Raw genomic sequence first — 22,949 nt, 5'->3', positions numbered from 1 at the left:
GGAACGCCTCTCCCGATATGAACCGGCCCGTACACTACGGTCTACTACGAAGGCCCTCCTCCGGGTTCCGACTCATAGGGAAGCCCGGAGAGTGGTGACAAGATCTAGGGCCTTCTCAGTGGTGGCCCCCGAACTATGGAATGGTCTCTCCGAGGAGGTGCGCCTGGCGCCGACACTATCATCTTTTCGGCGCCAGGTTAAAACCTTTCTCTTCTCTGAGGCATTTTAATTCCTGTTAATTGTAAATTATTATATTTTGATTTTAGACTGTACAGTTTTGTGTACAGTTTTGTGTTATTTTTATTGTATTTTTAATGTTCACCGCCCAGAGAGCTGTTGCTAGTCGGGCGGTATATAAGCTTAATTAAATAAAATAAATAAATAAATCATAATACTAGAACTCGTGGACATTCAAAGAAGCTGAATGTTGGAAGATTCAGGACAGACAAAAGGAAGTACTTCTTTACTCAGCGCATAGTTAAACTATGGAATTTGCTCCCACAAGATGCAGTAATGGCCACCAGCTTGGATGGCTTTAAAAGAAGATTAGACAAATTCATGGAGGACAGGGCTATCAATGGCTACTAGCCGTGATGGCTGTGCTGTGCCACCCTAGTCAGAGGCAGCATGCTTCTGAAAACCAGTTGCCGGAAGCCTCAGGAGGAGAGAGTGTTCTTGCACTCGGGTCCTGCTTGCGGGCTTCCCCCAGGCACCTGGTTGGCCACTGTGAGAATAGGATGCTGGACTAGATGGGCCACTGGCCTGATCCAGCAGGCTTTTCCTATGTTCTTATGAAAAATGGTTACAAAGTATTTGAACAACCTGTCACAGACCTCCTGTAGGCCATCTGATGCACAATAATTATGCAAGCCTGATGGGTGGGCAATGGATAAGGATATTCTTTGACTTTGCAGTTTTTATCAACTTTGTAATCCTTGGAATCCTTCCGGATGGAAGAGGCTATAGAAAAATGAGGTATCCTATTATCTATGTAAACGAAGTATTGGAACTTTGAAAGGTGCACCTTGTCGGCTTTGTTCTGGCAAAGAAGAACAATGTAAAATAAAGGGCAGTTAAATGGCATCATGTTCCTCAGTGAGGGAAATCAATACATCACCATTGTTTACAACATTCTGCACAGCTCTACTTAATTCTGTGCAGCTTAATTTATACTGTAAGGCACAAAGATTAAAATGTTATTTATCTCTGGACTGGGCTTCTCACATAAATAAGGGGTTTAAACAGCAATCTGGGACTAAATAGATTGCGATCTTGGAATTCTTATCCTGCCAGCACTTTCGCTTTGGCTAGTGACAACATCTGTTTGTGTTTTTGTTTATCATGGAGGTGGCAGTTCATTAGATGACTTCATCCAGAATACATTCACCAGTGACTGATACCATACATACATACATGTGAGTCCCAGGGCTGGTGTCAGGCATGCTGGGGCCCCGGCACCAGCCCACACACCCCACCTACCTTTCCTTTGAAGTAATGCTGGCCATGGTGTGCGCGCATGCCTGCCGTCAACCAAGATGGCAGCAGGGGCATCAGCCCCTTAGGGAAGCCTCGGCCGCCATCTTGGTTGATGGCAGGCATGCACATGCAGTGCAACCAGCATTTTACTTCAAAGAAACGTTAGGTAGGGTGTGCAGGCTGGGCCTGCGCGGTAGTAGGTGGGGTGCCTGGGAGCTCCCTCTCTGCAATCTGTGGCAGGGTCGGAAGCTGATGCTGTTGTGGATCGCAGAAGGGAGTGCTACCCACCCACACTAAGGAGGGGCCCTTCAGGGCCCCCCTCGGGCAGGGTCTGATCTGACTGCCCTCTGGTGCTGGCCCTGAGCAATCCAATCATAAGAAAGATGGGAAACTCCATAACCTTGGCCTTGAAATGGCAGCACCTTAAATCAACAGCATCTGATATCTGCCTCGCTTCCACTGGAGCTGTGGCAGGGGAGGGGGAGCCTGAAGAAGTAATACTACTTTCAAATGTTTTGCATTCATCTTATGACTTGAATATCATTAATTGAATATCATTTCATGTCAAAGAGCTGTCCAACCTGGTAGATGAATATGTACTTGAGGTTACTGATGATCAGAATCAATTCGTCAGATGGTTTATCGCTCCACTATTGTGAGATGAATTAGCTAGAGAGGTCATTAGCTAAACAGAAGGAGAGAGAATGGTAGACCAGACAGCCCCTGGCTTTGGGAGAAAGGTTTCCAAAAGGTTGCTTGGAGATGAATTCTAATAGGTTCCTCTGTCCTTTAGGGCTTGCATATAATGATGATGAGATGATGTGTGTGTTTGTATGTGCATGCGATTGAATTTTGACATAGCATGCTGCATTCACTGGAATCCTGAAGGGTTCTGAAATATTTATCTGACAATCTCATGATCAGAAGTAGGAGGTATAAACAGGATCTACAGAAGCCTAAGGCTGCTTTCACATATGGGACTTATTGCATCAGTTTTTAGGACTAAAATGGTAGTGTTTCTGTCCTGATTTCTAAAATTCCTTTTACAATGCAGTACCTGTTATGTTAAGGAACTGTGGCTTTTTCGGCTGATATGCCAGCATTTTGCGTAAATGCCTTTCACGCTGCTCAACTAACATTGTCTTATTTTCGTCCCTCACCTGTTATATACATGTGCACCGAAGTTCCCCCATAATTCACTGTGTGGGTTAGTGTCTGGACATAGAGGTGCATATGGGAAAAGGAGGAAGGGGAAGCTGCCACCCATGCCGACACCAGAATATTGGTACAATTTTCATAAGGCAAAACACCCCACCAAAAACCAAAAAACACCCTGACATGTGTCTAAAGAGTGGGCATGCATTGCATGCCGGGATGCCTGTCACATGAGTGGCTGAAGCTATTGCAAAACTCCCACGATTTTTTGGGTTCCCAAGCTTGCACATGGATTATTTCTGGAATCATTTATCATGGAAATGAGTGCTAAACCAAATTCTTCCAAGCTACACAGGAAGTGGATTGGACTGTGAAAGACCAATCCAAATTGTGTTTGCATTTTTACAGATTTGTAGGGCAGTACAATATCTCAGAGAGGAGGTTAGGACTCCCGCTCCCCTGGTGCATTCACTATAGCTGCCCAATTTCTCTGCTTTTTAAAGTTTGATAGAAATATCTGTTGGCTATAGGTAAGTTCTTAAACCACAAGTTTTGTTGCCCATTAGTGAATAATGGCATAAAGAGCGGTGTGAAAGTAGCCTGTGTAAAAGATCAAATAAAATGCACACAGTACCCGGTAAGAAATCATTGGAATAATGTGATAAAATGCAGTGGGAAAGCAGCCAAGGAGAATGTGTTTCTCTTAGTCCCTGAAATAGTCTTATTGTTAGGTCTCTGTTTAAGCACCATCTAGAGCAGTCTTTCCCAACCTTGGGGTTGCCAGATGTTGTTGAACTACAATTCCCACCATTCCTCACCATTGACCATGCTGGATGGGGCTGATGGGAGCTGTAGTCCAACAACATCTGGGGACCCAAAGGTTGGGAGAGGCTGATCTAGAACAGAGGTGGGGAACCTCTGGTCTTCCAGTTGTTGCTGGATTAGAACTTCCATCTTCTCTGACCATTGGCCATGTTGCCTGTGGCTGATGGAAGTTTGAGTCCTAACCCCTGATGATCTAGGATAAGGCTGAGATCCTAAACACGCTTACCCGAGAGTAATCCCTACTGAATTCAGTGGGGTGTACTTCTGCGTAAATATGTATAGGAAGACACTGTTAATGGTTTTAAACCATTGTTTCTTATCTATAACAAATCCCTCCTCTGCTTTGGATATATTTTAAGTGATTTGAAATCTGAAAAACTCCCTTTTTAAACATTCCTTGCTTTAGCACACTGAGCTCCATCCAGGGCATGGTATGGGAATGAGGAGCCCTGTACCTCTATCACCCAGAGAGCCCCAGGCCCCTTTCACACTGCACTTTATTCCGTTATTCTGACATTTTATTTCCTGTTAATTTGCGCATAAAATTTGAGCTTTCACACGACATAACGAGTAGCTCTGGAATTCTGGTGGAATGTATTGGAAGTTTAGCTCTAATTTCCATAATAAATGCTACCTGAAAAATTCCGATAGCAGGCTGGGAAACTGGAAGATTGTGGGAGTTTTGCGCTAGCTGCTGCTGCTCACGTAACAGCCCTCCCAGCATGCAGTGCATTCCCGCCCTTACCAACAGCCCTCCCAGCATGCAGTGCGTTCCTGCCCTTACCAACAGCCCTCCCAGCATGCAGTGCATTCCCGCCCTTACCAACAGCCCTCCCAGCATGCAGTGCATTCCCGCCCTTACCAACAGCCCTCCCAGCATGCAGCCTTCGCACGCTGCTGCGCTGCCACCGCCGCGCCTCCCAGCCGATCCCAGCTGCTCCTGAGCCACTGCTGCTGCGCTGCCGTGCCTCTCAGCAGGTCATGATCGCGATCGCGCCTCTTTCAACCCCCCCCACACCGAAAGAACAGGCCTCAAACCAGCTCATTCGGTGTCGCGTGAGGCCGAATGAAGGGGGGGGAGAAAAACTGTGCTCTGTGTGTGAAAGACTGTTGCGCAAAATGCCGGTATAGCAGGTACTGCAGTGTGAAAGGGATTTTTGAAATATGAAACAAGCGCTACCTTTTTAGTCCGGTAAACTAGCGATATTAGCCCCATGTGTGAAAGCAGCCCCAGTTAATTTTCAGGAGGTACCTGATGCAGTCCTACTGCTGACATGAAGTTGCTTTCCTCCTTTAAGCCGTTGGTCTTCTGCTGGTGGGTCCTGACTCACAAATCATCATCATTGGTTTATTTCTCTACAGCTTTTTGGCCAAGGCCCCCAAAGCGGTGAACAAAATAATACAGAAGAAAACAGAATAGAATTACGGTAAATACAAATTCTAAACTACAATGCAGTAAATCAATAAAAAATAACAAAAATCCAGGCACACCATAAACTCACACTTTATACATTCACGAGTGACGTTTATACTTTAACAACAACTAGGGTTGCCAGGTTCAGGGCCTGAGACTGATCCTGTATCTTTAGGAGAAGAGAAAGTCAGCCAAGTGCAGGTGTTCTTGCAACCCTGTAATGGGAAAAACCACAAGGTGGAATTCTCCCTTTCCCCTGCACAACTTTTAAAGATACAGAAGACCTCTTAGAGGCCAGGCCTGGCAACCAAGAGTTCTTCTGTATCTTTAAAAGTTTACACAGTGATTTACACTGCTGATGGGGGATGATCATTATTATCACTGCAGTCTGCGCCACCCTAGGTGTAGTGGCAGCTTTCTTCACCCTTAAATTGTGTCATTTCTAAAATGGCAGCTTCCAAGGCTCAAGGTCATCTGTAGATCACACCTTCTATTCTGAAAGTCCTTAACCCAGGCATAACCAACACAGTGACCTCCAGATGGCTTACAATGTCCATCAGAACCAGCCAGCATGGCCAATGGTTAGGGATGACAACAACATCTGGAGGCTACCCTTGCCTTAGCCAAGGTAGTTTGCATTCTGAAATGCATCCCTGCATCCTTATACTTTATCAGTGGAGCAAATATGACCTGGCTGGGTATTCTGAGCCGAGCTTTCAGCTTCAAATAATAGCTACAAATAGCCTGTCAGCGTAATAGGGATCAAGTGATTAGGAGCCATTTTGAGGCAGAGGTATATTCATTGGATCACTTGGAAAACCATACCTACCCTGTTATTTAAAATGAGAAAATTCCCTCTAAGTGCAGTTTGTTGAACTGATTTTTTCCTGTCAAAATTTGCCCTTTCAAAGGGGAAGCTATATTTGGCAGAATTGCATGTCTACCTTTTAATAAATATTTCATGGTGTTCAATCTACTAGTCTTTTTTAATGGATTCTCAAGACTGGCATGGCTCAGATGTAAGTGATGGTTATTAAGTAGACAGCTTATTGACACAGGGTTCCCTTTCCCATTTCTGAAACCCTATGCACACGTTAGGCAGTCCACTTCAGATTTAGGCTGCTTTCACACTGCATTTTATTCCATTATTCTGATGATTTCTTACCTGGTAATTTGCACATTATATTTGACCTTTCAAATATGATGTAAAAGCTAATTCCAGACATTTAATGGAATATTGTGGAAGTTTAGTGCTAATTTTCATAATAAATACCAGAAATCATCCATTTGCAAGTCTGGGAACCTGGAAGATTGCAGAAGCTTTGCACTAGCTGTAGCTGCTCATGTGACAGGCATCCCAACATACAATGCATTCCCGCCCTATTATTATTATTATTATTATTGTTGTTGTTGTTGTTGTTGTTGTTGTTGTTGTTATTGTTGTTATTATTATTGTTATTATTATTGTTATTATTTACATTTGTATACCGCCCCATAGCTGAAGCTCTCTGGGTGGTTTACAACACTTAAAAACATGAAAAACAAATAAACAAATATACAAATTTAAAAACACTTAAAAAAACAATTTAAAAACACATGCTAAAATGCCTGGGAGAAAAGTCTTAACCTGGTGCTGGAAAGATAACAGTGTTGGTGCCAGGCGCACCTCGTCAGAGAGATCATTCCATAATTTGGGGGCCACCACTGAGAAAACCCTCTCCCTTGTTGGGCTGGATTGGGCTGGATTGGGCTGGATTGGGCTGATGGGAGTTGTAGTTCAAAAAAGTAACTTTCACAAGCTCTGCTCCTAGCTGCAGCATCACTACCACTTACAGGGAGGCAAGGCAGCAGCAAGGGCAGGCCTGCATGGGTACACTGGCAGCATCAATATGGCGTTCCTGCCAGTGCACTTGTGCAATCCTAGTCTCACTGCCGCCTTGTCCCTCCTGCTATTCCTCCCGGTAAACAGCAACGATGCTGCTGCTGGGAGGCTATTACTGTGGTTCCACCCCACCAGGTGAACTGTTCCTGGGTTCACACTAACTCCTCCATGCATTGAAAGGGCACACAGAGGAAACTGCAGGGCCATGCAGTCTGGGGCTCTATATGCACTACACATTTAAAGCGGTATCATACCACTTTAAACAGTCATGGCTTCCTCCAAAGAAACCTGAGAACTGCAGTTTGTTAAGGGTGCTCTGATATTTCTTAGGAGATCCCTATTCCCATTGTAATGGGAAAGATCAGATAATGGCTTAAAATATGCATATAATGTGCTGGAATCATTTACATATGCTTAGACTTGCTTAGAAGATGCTTAAGAATTATTGTAATAGTTCATAAAGTCTACTGTATGCATAAGAGCTAAATAGTAAAACAGGAGTAATTTGAAACTGCCCCCCTTTTTTCCATCTCCTGACTAAAGCTGTAATGTTCCTGAGAAATAACTGGAATAGATAAAGCAATACTTTCTCATGAAGTTGAGTATGGTACAAGATAACAGGTCTGGGCAGACAGCCGGTGTGTCATGTAAATTGTCAATATGAAGTAAGAGTAAATCCTTATATGGATAGGTTAAGCAGACTAGTTGAGTAGAAAGATTCAGCAGGAGCATCTGATGAGAGCCTGATGAGAAGTAGCAAAAAGCAGATAAAACCATGAGAACATGCCTTCCCTTAAATAAAAAAAGCTGTTATATCACTCAGGGCCCCTCAGCTCTGCTAAAGTGAGGGATCGAAGAAAGTAGGAGAACCATCCATCTGTTCCATCCATGACATCTGATGGGTGATGTATCATGATATGTATTTCTATGCACTTTGTACTTTGGCTTTGTGATATGACTTAAAGTTTAACTCAGTCCTTCAACTGTTGTAACTTGTTTTAACTAAGAGGTGCCTTTAGTGTCTTATACTTTGATGTTAAATTGATATTTTCTGTTTCTGCAATGATGATGGCTAAGGCCACCTAGAATGCATTTTATTAGTTGCAATGTTCAGGATATGAATAAATAGCTTATATTATAAAGACCGTTCTGCTGTCTGAAGTCTGACTCCCAAGTAGAAAATTTCTGGTACCTCCCAAGACTCAAGAATTCTTGAGTGGGTCTCCTCTGTTCTCTGCCTGCACTGGACGACTGCTGTTGATAACCTGTGAGCTTAGGTGACCTAATGTTCGACATATAAGGACTCTATATAGACATGGAGAAAGGGAGAAGGCAAGAACCCTGGGCTCTGCCCTGGGCTCCTACTGGGAGGAAGGACGGGATATAAATAAATAAATAAGAACTGGCGACCCTGTGCATTCACTGGCAAGGGGGTTAGTCTTGCCAGTTACACCATCACAGTACTACAGTTCTCAGAGTGCTTTAACAATCAGTCCTTCTTCCCAGGGCATACTGGGAACTGTAGCTCTATGCAAGGAATAGGGTCTTCCTAACAACTCTCAGCACCCTTAACAAGCTACAGTTCCCAGGATTCTTTGGGGGAAGCCATGACTGTTGAAAATAGTATCATAGTTCTTTAAATGTAAGGTACAGATGTGGCCACTGTCACAATCATGTTTCCTCAACATCTGCATTCTGATATCTCTCAATTTCTTGTGTTTCCAATCTTCCGTTCAGTTCATCACATTTCTGCACCAGTGTTCAATTTTTGTTAAGCCCTCTCAAATATTCATGAGCATTTTAGTGCACATTTCTGTCCTTAGACCCCCATTTTTATATGCAAATTTGCCTGATATGCAACACATTTTCCCAAGCATTTGTCCCCAAGATAATGCATTTTGTGTTATTTCCCCTAATATATGCAATTCTTGGAAAACTACATTGCAAAATCCAGAGAACTGTGAATTTGAAAGCATAGCTGCATTTCACTTTATGAGTGCAAGTGGGGCAGGTTTACATTAAAGTGTGACTTGAACTAAATTTCTCCCCCACCCATATAAATTCAATGGACGTCAAAGGTGTATGCTCAGACAGATGAACACAGGTACAACTCCTTTATGTGAGGATAGATCATCCCTAATCAGGACCCTTCCTTGCATGGAGAATCCTCATACATCTATATGTTCATTGGACTCTTCATGCATCCACAGAAAGTGTGGGTGTCTGGGGAGTGTGATAATGGGGGGCTGCTATGGGGACCCCATAGTTCCCTCCATGTTTTCTTCCAACATGTGGATGGGGTTGTGTGAACCCCCTGTTGCTCTCTGGGTTTGTGCTGCTCTGCACTCCACTCCTCCCGAATCCTGGTACAAGAAGGGTAATTTCTAAAATTCCAGAATTGGAACAGGAGCATTTTGATGCAGCTTTTCATTCCTCCTGTTCATTTTGACCACCACCCTCTGCAACTCACAGTATAATAGGCATGCTCACATTCATAAAGCAGGACCCCCAAATAAAGCATCCCCCCTTGATGCTATGATCTGTATGATTGCTCTTATTTTATTTTATTTAGGATATTTATGTATCACCCTTCCTGCCAAACAAGCTCGGGCTGTGTATCGGCCGGTGGGCAAATGCTCAGCTTCTTCACCAGCAAAATAGCTGCCTGTAGGCAAGGGGGACTTGTATTCCCCCCCAGCTTTAGTTCCAGAGTTTAGCATTCAGCATAAGATGGGCCAAGGGCCGGCCAGTGTGAGTTCAGAGCCACATGGGGCCTAATCTGAGGTTGCTAACGAGCATTCCAGTCTGATGCTCTGCCAAGAATGCTGTGTGATGCTGGGAAGGTGCTTTGTTAACCAGATAGGGTAGACCTTGGAGCAATTACCTCCCCACCAGGAAACTAGAGGCTTTGCTTATCAGCTATTGTTATGCTGTATGACCCTGGAAAAGAGCCTCCATCACTGGAGGGCTATGCTGGGAAAGCCGTGACTTAATCCTTTGTAGTAATTAGTTTCTCATTACTGTGCCGTAAACATGTATCCTATAAAAGGGTTCTCTGTTGCCCAGTTCGGGGTTCAGACTGACAGACGGTTTGTGCAAGTCCATGCAGTCTGTTCCACCTTATTGGATGCGCCTGAGCGCCGTAAGTTACCCAATAAAACTCTCCTTTAAGCAAACCTGCTGGGTCTGCCTTATTCGTCTCTCTGGTATCCCCGAAACCTGAGTGCCCAGGCCGGGGCAATACAGGATGATATATAACAAACCCAAAAGCAAAATATATCAGACATCATGTATTGCCAAAGAAGTGGCTTGCCAAGTGGTGTGGAGCCACTATTCCAGCTTCCTGGCAGGTGGGTTGCTGTGGCTTATCAGGAGCATTTGCACTACACTGACCTTCCCACCACCTCTCTCTTCCCTGTCCGCAGCAGCAATAGTGACAGATCTGCCAGGAAACTAGCATAGTGGATCCACCCAACCCAGCAAGATCCACTTTTGGAGCAAAAAGCATGCACAGAACTAGTCAGAGAAGTTCTTGCATACAAGTAATTTCCCTTCAGACCTTCAACAGAGCTCACAGAGAGTGACCCTATCTGTCTCCCTCTCCACCTGTTCAATGAATGGCTGCTAGTGTTTCATTTTTGTGATAAAGGCAAGGCATTCTTTGCAAAATATATTTCCTCTGAAACAGGAGTTAATATTTGCATAAACACTTATGTCTTCACCAACACATAACGACCCAGATGAAATCTGCATGGTGTTAAATGATGCATGATCTCTATTTTGAGCATAATTTAGTCAAGGGAGAGAAAGACACCTACATTTAGCATGCTTTGTATATATAAAAAAATCCAAATGCATAATAATATCCTGTAGTGTTTTACACCCTGAAAATCAGATGCTATATTTACAGCCGTATGTTTCTATTTTATATCACCAATTCCTCTAGGCTGAGTTTGCCCATGTGTCTCTTGTTATGAGGACCATGAATGCAGTTGTGCCCATACCAATCCTCACAGTTCAAAACTGCTAGATGATAACAGTCCATGCTATTGTCTATTTGTCTGTACAGCTGACTGGGACTAGCATGGGGCCAATAAGGGTTACATGGCCAACCCTCCATGCTCCATAGCACCTGCTTGTCTGGATAATATCATTATATGGTTTAGTCAATAGGTGGCACTGGACTTAGTTGCATGCAAGTGGGAGTCAGTAGTTTCCAGTTTCTGTTCTGTCTTTGTTGGGGAGAGATAATAAAGCTTTTGTTCAGCTTCTTGACTGGTGTGTCCTATAAACCTTCTGTGACACTTCCCATATTTTGGGTTGTGTGCTACCACTAGGGATGGAGAAGGAATCCATTTATGCACAGAATTTGAGCTTTCCTGGCAGAAGACGACCTCTTGCATCTAGTGCCTGCTTATGTCCAAGTCTTCTTATGTCATTTTGGACTAATTATATGCAAAATTATATGCAAAACTATGTATATAATATGTATGAGTCAAAGCCCATGCTGTAATTAATACATAAGTATTATGTAATGTAATTAATACCTAACTATTTTTGTATAGTTCTATGCATTGTTCTATATATCTGTTTATGTGCCAGTTACTTTAGTAAATCTGAAGTATACATGTATAGAATATGTGTAGAATATTATACTATGAAAATGTGTATAATAATGCATATAATAATCAAGAATTGTTCATATTTTTAGTGGGACTGGTTAAAAAAAAAATCCTAGCTTCTTGTCAAAATCAAGGCGCAAGATCAGATTTAGAAAAAATCCTTTCAGATAAGCTCAACACTGAGATTTTCAGAAAATTCCATTCCTGGCTACCACCACATGCCTATACAAGTCTTGAGTAATACCATTTGCCTTGTTCAGTTAGAACAAGGATCTACTTAGCTCAGCATTCTGTATACATCAGAAGCCAGCCAGATTCTGCCTGCTTTCACACTGCACTTTATTCCGTTATTCTGGTGATTTCTTACCCAGTAATTTGTGCATTATATTTGCTGTTTCACATGACGTACAACCTAGCTCCGGAATTCTAGTGGAATGTACTGCAAGTTTAGCCCAAATTTCCATGATAAATGACACCAGAAATGATCCGTTAGCAAGGCTGGAAACCTGGGAGATCATATGAGTTTTTTGCTACCTGTAGCCACTCATGTGACAGGCATCCCAGCATGCAATGTGTTCCTGCCCTTTAGTTACACGGGTTTTTTTGCCTTACGAAAATTGTACTGGTATTCTGACATCAGCGTGGATAGCAGCAGCATTTCCTACACACAATTTAAAAAGTCAGATCCTAAAGAGATTGCATGGTGACGGGACAAGATCTTAGACCTCCTACATAGTGGGGAACAGTGCACATGTGTATAATGGGTGAGAGATGAAAAGAAGCTGTAAGAAAGACAGTTACATGAAATGCCAGTATATTGGCTGACAAAACTGCTGTTCCTTAATGCAACAGGTACTGCAGTGTGAAAGGGATTTTAGAAATCAGGACAGAAGCACTACCTTTTAAATTCATTAAACCAACACAATCAGCCCCATGTGTGAAAGCAGCCTCTGAAAGCCTGATCCTTAATGTTTTGAGGCAGTGTTTTAGCTGCTCGGGGTGTGGGGAAGGACTGCTCCTCGAAAGTTTGGCCCCATGTTCTTTCAGTTATGTCTGAATCATGTGGTTGTATTGATTCTTCCTTTGCAAGTTTCAGTGGGCAGATTGGCTGGGGTGGATACACGAGCATGAGAAGAAAGAACACAATTACCATGACATTCACTGAGTCATAACTTTAGGCATTAATGAGTATCAAACTATGGGAAGGTTTTGGGGTTTTGGGGGGGCTGGGTACTATTGCAGCTTAGTAACACAACAGTTGGCCTCACACAGCATCCCTAGGGAAAAGAACAGTTCTGTGATTCAGTTTGATTTTTTATTTTTATTTTGGAATCTATTTTATGTGACTTGTAGAACAGTTATTAACTTTATAGCCTCCCTTCCTCTCTAGTTTAATCTGAAAATGACTTTTTGCATCTGCACAAAAGAATTCAAAGTTTAGTTTAACTAGAGGCCATATTTTTTCTCTCTCAAAACATTAAAAGGGGGCAGGAGAGATATAAAGGAGGAAAAAAAATCCCAGTGCTTCATACAGTCATGCAGCTCATTCCAGATAAGAGAAGCAACAAATATTTATGGGGACAAAGAAGTCTTTTGGTGGATCTTTGTTAACCTTTGTGGGATGATGATAAGGATCAATAGAAAATGGAGTTTACCTTCAGCAGCAATATAGAAAATACATTTTGCTGAAGTCTCTTTTCAGGGTCTGTGTGCATGTTTTTTTGTTTAAATAACATTTATTTTGCCAAACGATTATTCAGTTTACTTGTTTACAGCATGAAACCAAATCAATCCACAGTTGTTTTCCCTTTTCAGCACACGATGGCAGAGTCCTCACAGCAAATTGCTCAAAACAGTGTGATCCTTTGCTCTGAGGAAGAACAGAGCATTTAATTAGAGCTTCATCTTTATACTGAGTATTAATCTCTCTCTCTCTCTCTCTCTGTCTCTCTCTGTTTTGGGTCCCTTTTGCTTGCCTTTATTTTATTTATACAATTCTGTCTGTTCAAAAATATACTCTCAGCAAAATAATGGTCACTTGTTGGGAGTATGTGGTTTCTTAGTTGAATCTGCGTTATGAAGGCTGTTGTGTGTGTAACTATGACGGATGAGGCAGCCAGCGAAAGGGGGAGGAAAGGATAAGGCTGTTGGCAGCATCATGGCAAGTTGAAAGTAAATACGGAAACAGAAGTCATACAGAATAGCCAGGCTGAATCAGAAAATTATACGGGATGGATCCAGGCAATGTACGCTCACTTTTACAAGCTCCGTGTGCTAACAAGCATATGGCATAAAGCTGATTTATGCCCAATTTTGCCAGGTAAGGATAATGGGTTATGGACTCTGACCTGTTTATCACTGTCAGGGATACTCCCCCCTACCAGGTCCCAAGGATCTTCAGAACCCCAGAGTGTCATTTATTTTCAGAGACCACCAGGTGTTCTTATGTTATCATAAGATCTGAAAGAGGCAGTGATCCGACCACTCCTGAAAAAGCTCACCCTGGACCTATTGGTTTGAGACAACTACCGCCAGGTTGCAAATACCCCCTTCTAAGGGAAGGTGATAGAGAGGGTTGTGGTGCAGCAACTGCAAGTACTCTTGGATGAAACAGATTATCTTGACCCATTCAACTCTGGATTCAGGCCTGGTTATGGGACTGAATTGGCCTTAGTCATCCTGATCGATGACCTTTATCAGGAGAAGGACAGGGGGAGTGCGACTCTGTTATTCTTACCTGATCTCTCAGTGGCTTTTGATACCATTGACCATGGTATCCTTCTGGGAAGACTTGGTGAGATGGGTATTGGAGGCACTGTTTTACAGTGGTTCTGATCCTATCTCCAGGTTGTTTTCAGATAATAGCTTTGGATGATTGTATTGCAGCCGCCTGGGAATTGTGCTGTGGGGTGCTGCAGGGTACCATCTTGTCCCCCATGCTGTTTAACATCTATATGAAGCCCTTGGCAGTGGTCATCAGGAGATTTGGGGTGAGGTGTCAGCAGTACTCTGAGGATACCCAGCTCTATTTCTCTGTAACATCTGAATTGGGAGAAGCCCTGGATCGCTGCCTGGACTTGGTAGTGGATTGGATGAGGGCCAATAAACTGACTGAATCCTAGCAAGACAGAGATGCTGTGGGTTGGTGGTTCCCAAGTTTGGATAAATGGTCAGTTGCCTGCTTTGGATAGGGTCATACTCCCTCTGAAAGAGCAGGTCTGTAGTCTGGGGGTGCTCCTGGATCTATCTTTGTCACTAGAAGCCCAGGTGACTTCAGTGGCTAGGAGTGACTTTTACCAGCTTCGGCTGGTAAGACAGCTGTGGCTGTTTCTGGACCAGGACACCCTGACCACTGTTGTCCATACACTGGTAACCTCTAGACTGGATTATTGTAAAGCGCTCTATGTGGACCTACCCTTGAGGTTGGTCCATAAGCTGCAGCTGGTGCAAAATCTGGTGGTGAGACTGCATGTGGCAGGGTATCGCCAACATGTTACCTTGCTGCTGAAAGAATTGCACTGGCTATCTATTAGGTACTGGGCTAAGTTCAAGGTTCTAGTTTTAGTGTACAAAACCCTATGCAACTTGAGAACAGGATACCTGTAAGACCGTCTTATCCCTTATATACCCAGTCAATCACTGTGCTCTGCAGGTGAGGGCCTCCTGCAGATACCATCTTATCAGGAGGTCAGTTCAACACAACATAGGAAATGGACCTTTAGTGTAGTGGCACCTACCCTTTGGAATTCCCTCCACTTAAATATTAGACAGGTGCCATCTCTATTATCTTTTTGGTGCCTACTGAAGACCTTCCTCTTTCAACAAGCCTTTCATGTAGAGACCTTATCCCAGTCTGTGTCTGTGCTGGAATTGCTTTCTAATATGTTTTTAAAGCTTTTTAAAAAAATGTTTTTAAAGCTTTTCTAAAAAATGTTTTTAAAGATGTTCTGTTTAAATATATTTTAAGGTCTGCTTTTATGATATTCTAAAGTGTTTTTAGTGCTTTTGTTTGCCATCCTGGACTCCTATTGGGAGGAATGGGGGGATATAAATCTAATAAATTAATAAGATCCAGTCCCCTTTTCACTGATTTTCTATAGTGTGGGCTCCCTACTGGCACACCCTGAAGTTTTATGTAGTGTAGGGTCATTCCTGCTTGCACCATTTCCCTCCCTTCCCCTGTCTTCACCACTGGGATTACCTGCCCCAGATCTTCCCCTATTGTCCTTCTTGCTGCTGATGTCTTCTCCCCCTCTGGGATAAGGCTTCCCATCTCGTTTACATCCTACCCTTTCTCTCCTCTCTCTTGTCTCTCCTGCTCCCCATGTTATCCAAATGCTCTGGTTCTACTTCAGACTTTCATCCTGAATATGGGGAGGTTTGAAGTGGAGCTGGCATGTGTGAACATCAGGAGTGGCATTTGTGTCCCAGGAATGTGAAATCAGTCCAGGGGCTCTACAGTCATTGAGTGCCAAAATCTGGGTCCGTTTATCGTTCTGTTGAATTGTTCCAATGAGCATGACCTATCTCAAGGTTCAACATAACCTCCCTTTGTAGTACAGCACAGGTTGGACACCACACAGTTGTTTCTTTGGGAATGCAGTCAGAAAAAGAGAGAAAACCCTGGCCTGATCTTCAGATTTATTTCCATGCTTTGCTCACAGAAATCAAATGTGCACTGTTGGAAAAATGAAATAAAAGCGATTTGGGAATCTACAAAAAGGTTCTGGTAACAGTACACTTATCATCAGGGGAGGGATGCAAACCATAGCATTTTCTCACCATGTCACACTAGAAATGTACTGATTAATTCATTATTCTCACCCCCAGTGAGAATCAGGCCTATTAAGGCTGATTGTTAGCTTCAGCTCCACGTCCCATAACCCTGTCCTGCCCAAATTCTGAGCTAAAAGCAGCACCTCATTGCTTCTTTAGTTTAAAGTAAAGCCTATGCCTGCTTTTTTCTTCAAGAGTTTTGATGTGCTGATTGAATCAGTAAGAGCATCCTTCTGACAAAGGGTGTGTTCCCTTCAGGGGTAGTCCATTGGGGGCTGTATGCCAGCGGTGGGTGGGGCTAAAGCCAATGTGGACCTGGGGATTTCTCTCTCTCTCTCTCTCTCTCTCTCTCTCTCTCTCTCTGACACCCCCTTCGCTCCTCTCTTCTCCTTTCACCCTCTTTCTCCCCATAGACTGGACTGCCAGTACAGATAATTCTTGCAGAGGCCTGAAATGATCCTTTGCAGAGGGATTTTGAATTTAGGGCAAGTGCTGCATGAATTCGGTGTTGTTGCTGGCATGTTTGCACCATGCTGACCTCGCCACTGCCTTGCCCCTCCCCCTCTCCACCCTTGCACGCAGCTGCAATAAGCAGGAGGGAGGTGGTGTGTGGCTCAGTCCCACCACACCGTCCACCACTGGCTGGGGATGGAGAGAATTTTGTTTCACCCACATTTCAGTGGGAACCAACCTAATTAGCAGCTCCTGGGTTTACATGCAGATCAGAACATCACTGAGTTGTGTGCTGCTCCAAACTTTGCAATTTAGTTTTGCTTCAAGCACGTTTACAAATATGAACATTTTATGGTGAAAATGCATACAAAAATGTGTGTTTTAGGGGGACATGAATAGAAAAACATTCTTGGAGTTACACAGGGTGAAAGAAAATGAACTGCATGCATGCTCAGAATCCCTCTCTTTGAGATTGCTTCGGTTGGTCCATAGGCTGAACCTTGGAGGCTACACCTAGCTACAATTCAGCTTAAATTAACCTCTGGTGAGTTGGGTACCTGCATGTTGTTGTCAGGTAAGCTACGAGGGTAATCTACTTTTATCTTCTGATTATCGTAGCAAATGAAAGCTGGCTAGGATGGGCACATGAAGACACAAACACACACTTGCCTTGCCAATACTTACTCATTTATGGAAGACATTGATATATAGCCCTTCATCAGACGTGTCCCAGGCCCGTTCGCAATACAAATGAAAGACAATCAATAACAAATGCCAATACAAAATGCACTAACACACTTGAAAAGGCAACTTCCAGTGTTTAAAAAGGATGCAAAGAGTAGTTTAAACACTTGGGAGAATAGGAAGGGCCTTCTGCCTTGCATTCAAAAAGTCCCAGATTCAATCCCAGGCATCTTCAGGCAGGGCTGAGAGAGACTACCTACCTGAAACCCTGGAGAGCAGCTACCCGTCAATGTAGACAGAACTGAGCTAGATGGACCAATGGGTCTGACTCAGTATAAGGCAGCTTCCTACGTTCCTAAGAAAGTTTTTATTTGGTGCATTTAAAAAATAGTGTGGATAGCCCAGGGCTGGCTACCCTACCATTAGAGACAGTGAGCTTGTTTTAGGGGTCATGAAATGATGGCTAATTGTTATTTAGGCTGCAATTCGACACCACCACCCCGTCCAATCCACCACACTTGGAGGGAGGGGGAGATTGGACTGGTGTGGAGGTCTCCATCAGCTCAGCTGAATTGGAGTTCCCCATCCCACCCAAAAAAAGTGCAGGCAGTAGCCCACAGAAAGCCCCCAAATGGGTGGTTCCAGGGATGGAGAGTGGTTGAGCCAGTCCTTCTGCCATCCCTTGGCAGAACTGGGCCTCATTGCTACGCCAGCTTCAGACTGGCACAGCAAGGAGCAGGGCTTTGCCTATGGCCCCAGATGGAATAAACAGCAGGGGGGCGAGAGTAACACTGCACCTTCACACAGACTGCATTCACACCATACATTTGTTCTACTATCATTCCATTTTAAGCAGACATGGCTTGCCCCAAAGAATCCTGGGAAGTGTAGTTTGTGAAGGGTTCTGAGAGTTGTTAGGAGACTCCTGTTCCCCTCACTGAACTACAGTTTGCAGAATTCTCTGGGAAGAGAATGAGTTTATATAATGAGTCTATAATGAGTTTCCGCCGGGCCATGAAGACCTGGCTCTTCAGGCAGGCTTTTGGGGTGGGCTAGATTTTATTATTCTTGTTTCCAGATTTTTAATGCTTATTGTACTTGTATGTTTATTTTGTACGTCGTCCAGAGTGGCTGGATAGCCAGCCAGATGGGCGACTAAGAAATTCAATAAATAAATAAATAAATAAATAACTGTTAAACTATTCTGGGAATGGTAGCTCCGTGAGGGGAATAGGGAGTCTCCTAACAACTCTCAGCTGCCTTCACAAACTACACTTCCTAGGATTCTTTGGAGGAAGACATGACTGTTTAAAGTGGAATTATAGTGGAATAAATGTAGGGGGTGAATGTGGCCACAGTCTACTGCCACTCAGCTGAGGCTGAGATTGCTCTTCCCGTATATTGTTATGGCATGGTTACTGCCAGGGAGGAGGACAGGTGCTTGTGGGATTTCTGCCTCAGGTGCCAAAATAATTTGACCAGCTTTGAGTTAGGGATGGGAGGTTATGTTGGTGTCTCTTTAGGCCACATCCATAACAGACATTTTATTCCACTTTAAACAGTCATGGCTTCCCCCAAAGAACCCTGGAAAGTGTAGTTTGTGAAGGGTGCGGAGTGTTGTTAGGCAACTCCAATTCCCCTGACAGAGCTCCAGTGGCCAGAGTGGTTTAACAGTCAGCCTCTCCTTCTGGGGATTGTAGCTCTGTGAGGGGAATAGGGCGTCTCCTAGCAACTCTCAGCACCCTTCACAAACTACACTTCCCAGGATTCTTTGGGGGAAGCAATGATTGTTTAAAGTGGAATAAATGTCTGGTGTGTTTCTCATATTGCTCATCCATGTGAGGCTGAGCAGGCACACAGGTCTCCTGGTCACAGTCTTCCCCACTATGGGGAGATATATTATCTTTCTACTGTAGAAATTATTTCTAAATGTGCATCTGAATGTATAAATTAGGACTGTTGCCCCCTTTGTCCTCTTTTTTGGTGATGTGTAAATGGCCAAATATTTGCCACGACCCCTTTCATTTTCCTAGCTTTCCAGTTATAGCAGACCAGGAACGTAGGAAGCTGCCTTATACTGAGTTGGACCACTGGGGCAGCTAACTTGGTATTGTCTACACTGACTGGCAGTGGCTCTCCAGGATTTCAGACAGGGCTCTACCTGGAGATGCTGGGGATTGAACCTCACACCTTCTGCATGCAAAGGAGATGCTCTGGCACTGAGCTACAGTCCTTCCCTCAGCCTTGCTTCCCATCGAAGGGTTCTTTGCCGCCCGTTTACCCCAGCCCCACCGCAAACAGAATTTCCAGAGTAATTCTTGATGAATGAGAGGGAGAGAGAGAATGAATTAACAAACAAACAACAGAAAAAAAATGGAAATGGTAAATTGTGGATCTGTGAAACTGAAAAGGAGGATTTTTATTGTTTATGCCGGACATGCATACAAGCAGAACCATTCTGGAGTCAAGTAGCAGAAATAAGAAGAGGAGTCTTTTAGACAAAATTACCATTGGGACCTTTACTACATTACATCAACAAGAGATTAACATGTTTGTACAGGGTGCAGTTAGTACACATAACAAATGTAAATGTAAATGTAAAGAACAAGAATTACATATGATAAGGCATGGAAGAATACCCCCCCCACACACAAAAACTAGACATAACTAGGACGTTATGGAAACAACTGGGAGTCTAGTTATCCAGGGTCTTGAGGGGTCTTAGAACCCTTACTTTTTTGGGAGCAGAGTCCCAGCAGGGTCCATATGTCTCCAGCACACTACAAGTCAAACAGCATGAAAGTGTGTTAGCCACCGACAACAGTCTTCTAATATGCTTCCTTGTCCGTTCCTACTGATTTGAGCCAATCAGAGTGAAAGGAGGTGAGTCAGCCACTGAGAAGACACTTATCAGTAGCTAACACTCCCACCTTTCATGCTTATTGGCTCCTAGAGACATCTGTTGTTGTGGGAAAAAGCATTAACTAGGATCTCATTCTCAACCTAGCAGCAGAAAAAAAGGGGGGCATGGCTGTGACTTACATGAAGGGACCCTGCACTTCTGAATCTGCCACTACCCTACTGAGAACAACTAAACACAATGAAATTAATGGCAATGTTATGAAGTAAACACTGATATGCTAATCAAATGGGATTTGGAAACAAGATATAAGACTTTGTAATAGCAGGAGAAAGAGTAGCCTTTTTAGTGTTATAAATCATGTCTCAAGATTGAATGTGTATTTATTTATATTTTGATTGAATTGAGGCAAATGAACTATGGTGATTAAGGATATGTTTACTCTATCTGGGTAATTTCCCCCCATTTTAAAGAATTTACATTAACTTTGTAATTTTGTGATATATACTCTCATTGGAAAACTGTATAGCATTAAAATATCTGGGGGAAAATATCTTCATATTTAAAAACAAGCAAGCAAGCAACCTAAAGGGCAACAGACACTGCAAGGGTAAAAGTCCTAGTCATTGGAACAGAATGAAAACTTTTTGAAATGCAAGGAGCAGCAATTTTGAAGAAAATTGGATTTGTACGGCATCAGCAGGTTCTGTCAAAGACTCTGTAAGTAAGCAACTCTGGGACCTTCTACACAGCAGACAGAAGAATACTGCAAGAGATGGAGCAGAGAAATCAGCAATATGCATATCATTTTATTCTTTTCAACACAGCAGAACCCAAATGAAGGACAGATCCATCAACCTTCTGCCAGTTGTCTACACCTGCTAAATTAAGGCCTACAGAGGAGCGAGATAGACTGTCAAAGCAATCCAACTCATGGCAAGCTGGCGGAAGGAGTGCTGGTGGGAAGCTCCATGGCATCCATTTCCCATTCGGGATCCACCACGTCAGTTGAATGTCAGCTCAGCCGGGAGCTGTATGTATGAATGGAAAAGAAAAAGCCGGCTCTCATGAATACCCCTACCGGTGAGTAAGCACTTCCCATCGACTTGCATTAGAATTATCTTCTTAAACCGACCTTTTTCTTGGTGTAACTTTTGCCCAGATTGGGATCCGCAGGAGCGCTCTGAATGGGAGTTGGATGCTGCATAAGTCCCCCATCCCCTCCTCCGACATGCCCCCGGCTTCTGCTGGCACCTCTTCCATTGGGCTGGGCTTACCTGGTAGACACCTGCTGGGCCAGCAGAGTCCCAGCTCTGCCGTGGCGGAGGGCTAGCAATTTACTAACCTGAGAGTTTCCTCTGGTGTGGATAATCCTGCACTCAAGCAAATGAGTATGAGGGTTGCATTGGGCATTGCCCTACACAGGTTCAAGCCCACTAAGGACTAGAAATTCATTTTAAACAAAGAAAGCTGAATTAATCAGGAAGGTGAATTCTGTGTCTAATATTATATCCCTGGGCCACCTTCAGGTTTAACGGAGCCCCTGGCAATCTGGTGGGCTGTCCTCCATGATGAGTCCAGGCAGGCAGTGGGCTCTCCCTTCAGTGTTGCACAGCTTGCAGCAAGCAGCTGAGTTACTTCCAGTGCCCCAGAGTGACTCTACATTGTGGATATACCATTAGGGCAAGAAAATTAAATGATGGCTCCAATCCACCCAGCTCTCATTCGAGGATTGGAATTGAGGTTCAGGTAAATCAAGCACAATGGCAGCTGCCTTAGGGATGGACAAATTTTCAATTTCTCTTAGTTTTTCATAAATTCAGTCATAAGCAGTTCACCACATGTTCACCTTGCAAATTCCTTTTGAATTCTTTTTTTACCAAGTCCTCACTAAAATTTCTCAGCATTTTAATCTACCTTTCTTCTGATATGCACATTTTTGCAAGCCATTTCCCCTAATACAATGCATTTTTATGTTATTTTTGTTGACATATGCATCTCATGTGTATTTTTCCTTTACAGTTTTTGGTTGGAGAACTGCATTGCAAAATTCAGAGAATTCAGATTTCAAAAGATAGCTGTGTTGTGGTTCATATGTTGTTTCACAAACTGAAGATTCAGTAGGTTTGCATTAAGATGTGAACTAAACCAAATTTCTCCCTCATTCCTACTAAGGGTATCAGGTGCTGATGCTGAACTTGCCATGCCCTGTGTTTATTTTACTGCTCTTGTGCAGAATCACGGCATGCTACAGTCATCAGAACAAGGCAATGTAATTCTCTCTTTCTTGCTTTGGCCTGCAGATTTAACTTCTTTACAGCAAACTAGAATTTGAGCCACAGCTGCTAAAGCTGATCCGTTGGATTGGGCTGCCACCTGCAAGAGAAAGAAGTGTGAGCGAGCACTACTCGAAGTCATTTTGCGACAATTTATACACAACGCTCCAAGATTTCCACTGTTGTTTTCTCTCTTTTTCTTTCAGGTTCCTCTCACAAGCCTGCAGCAATACATTCATCTTTGGATTCCTTTAATGGCAATATGACTCGGGACATCATCTTCTCAAAGTCTGACATCCTTATTCTCCTTCTTTATGCATGCATGCATTATGCGGATAGCCACTTTAAATGCTAGGCAATCGTTTTGTGCTTAGCATCAGTTCAGTTTATTTGCTCAATGACTCCAGCTCAGCCAGGGTAGGTCCTTCCTATCATGAATACATATTTAAGGCACTATATTGCAAAGCAGAAGTTTCTTCAGATGGTGATGGTGGTGATTATCCATTTACAATCTAAAAGTGGTACT

The 22,949-nt window shown here is 43.4% G+C and overlaps 1 protein-coding gene across 2 annotated transcripts in view; it reads left to right on the top strand.

Moving 5' to 3' along the window:
• The window catches only part of DOK5 (docking protein 5), a 138,191-nt gene extending 117,165 nt beyond the window's left edge, over window positions 1-21,026 (top strand). The window contains exons 8-9 of one of the 2 annotated variants that reach the window (XM_061631218.1): window positions 4,819-4,883; window positions 7,576-7,753. In XM_061631218.1, the coding sequence (XP_061487202.1) occupies window positions 4,819-4,847 (29 nt within the window). In that variant the 3' untranslated portion in view covers window positions 4,848-4,883; window positions 7,576-7,753. Of the gene's footprint in view, window positions 1-4,818; window positions 4,884-7,575; window positions 7,754-20,974 lie in introns of those variants that run through there. The other variant, XM_061631219.1, reaches the window with a different exon arrangement.
• Window positions 21,027-22,949: the final 1,923 nt, after the last annotated feature.

Source organism: Rhineura floridana, chromosome 6, assembly GCF_030035675.1.
Source record: "Rhineura floridana isolate rRhiFlo1 chromosome 6, rRhiFlo1.hap2, whole genome shotgun sequence".
Taxonomy (NCBI): Eukaryota; Metazoa; Chordata; class Lepidosauria; order Squamata; family Rhineuridae; genus Rhineura; species Rhineura floridana.
Note: the sequence above shows the minus strand (reverse complement) of the source record. Positions and strands in the feature narration are given on the sequence as shown.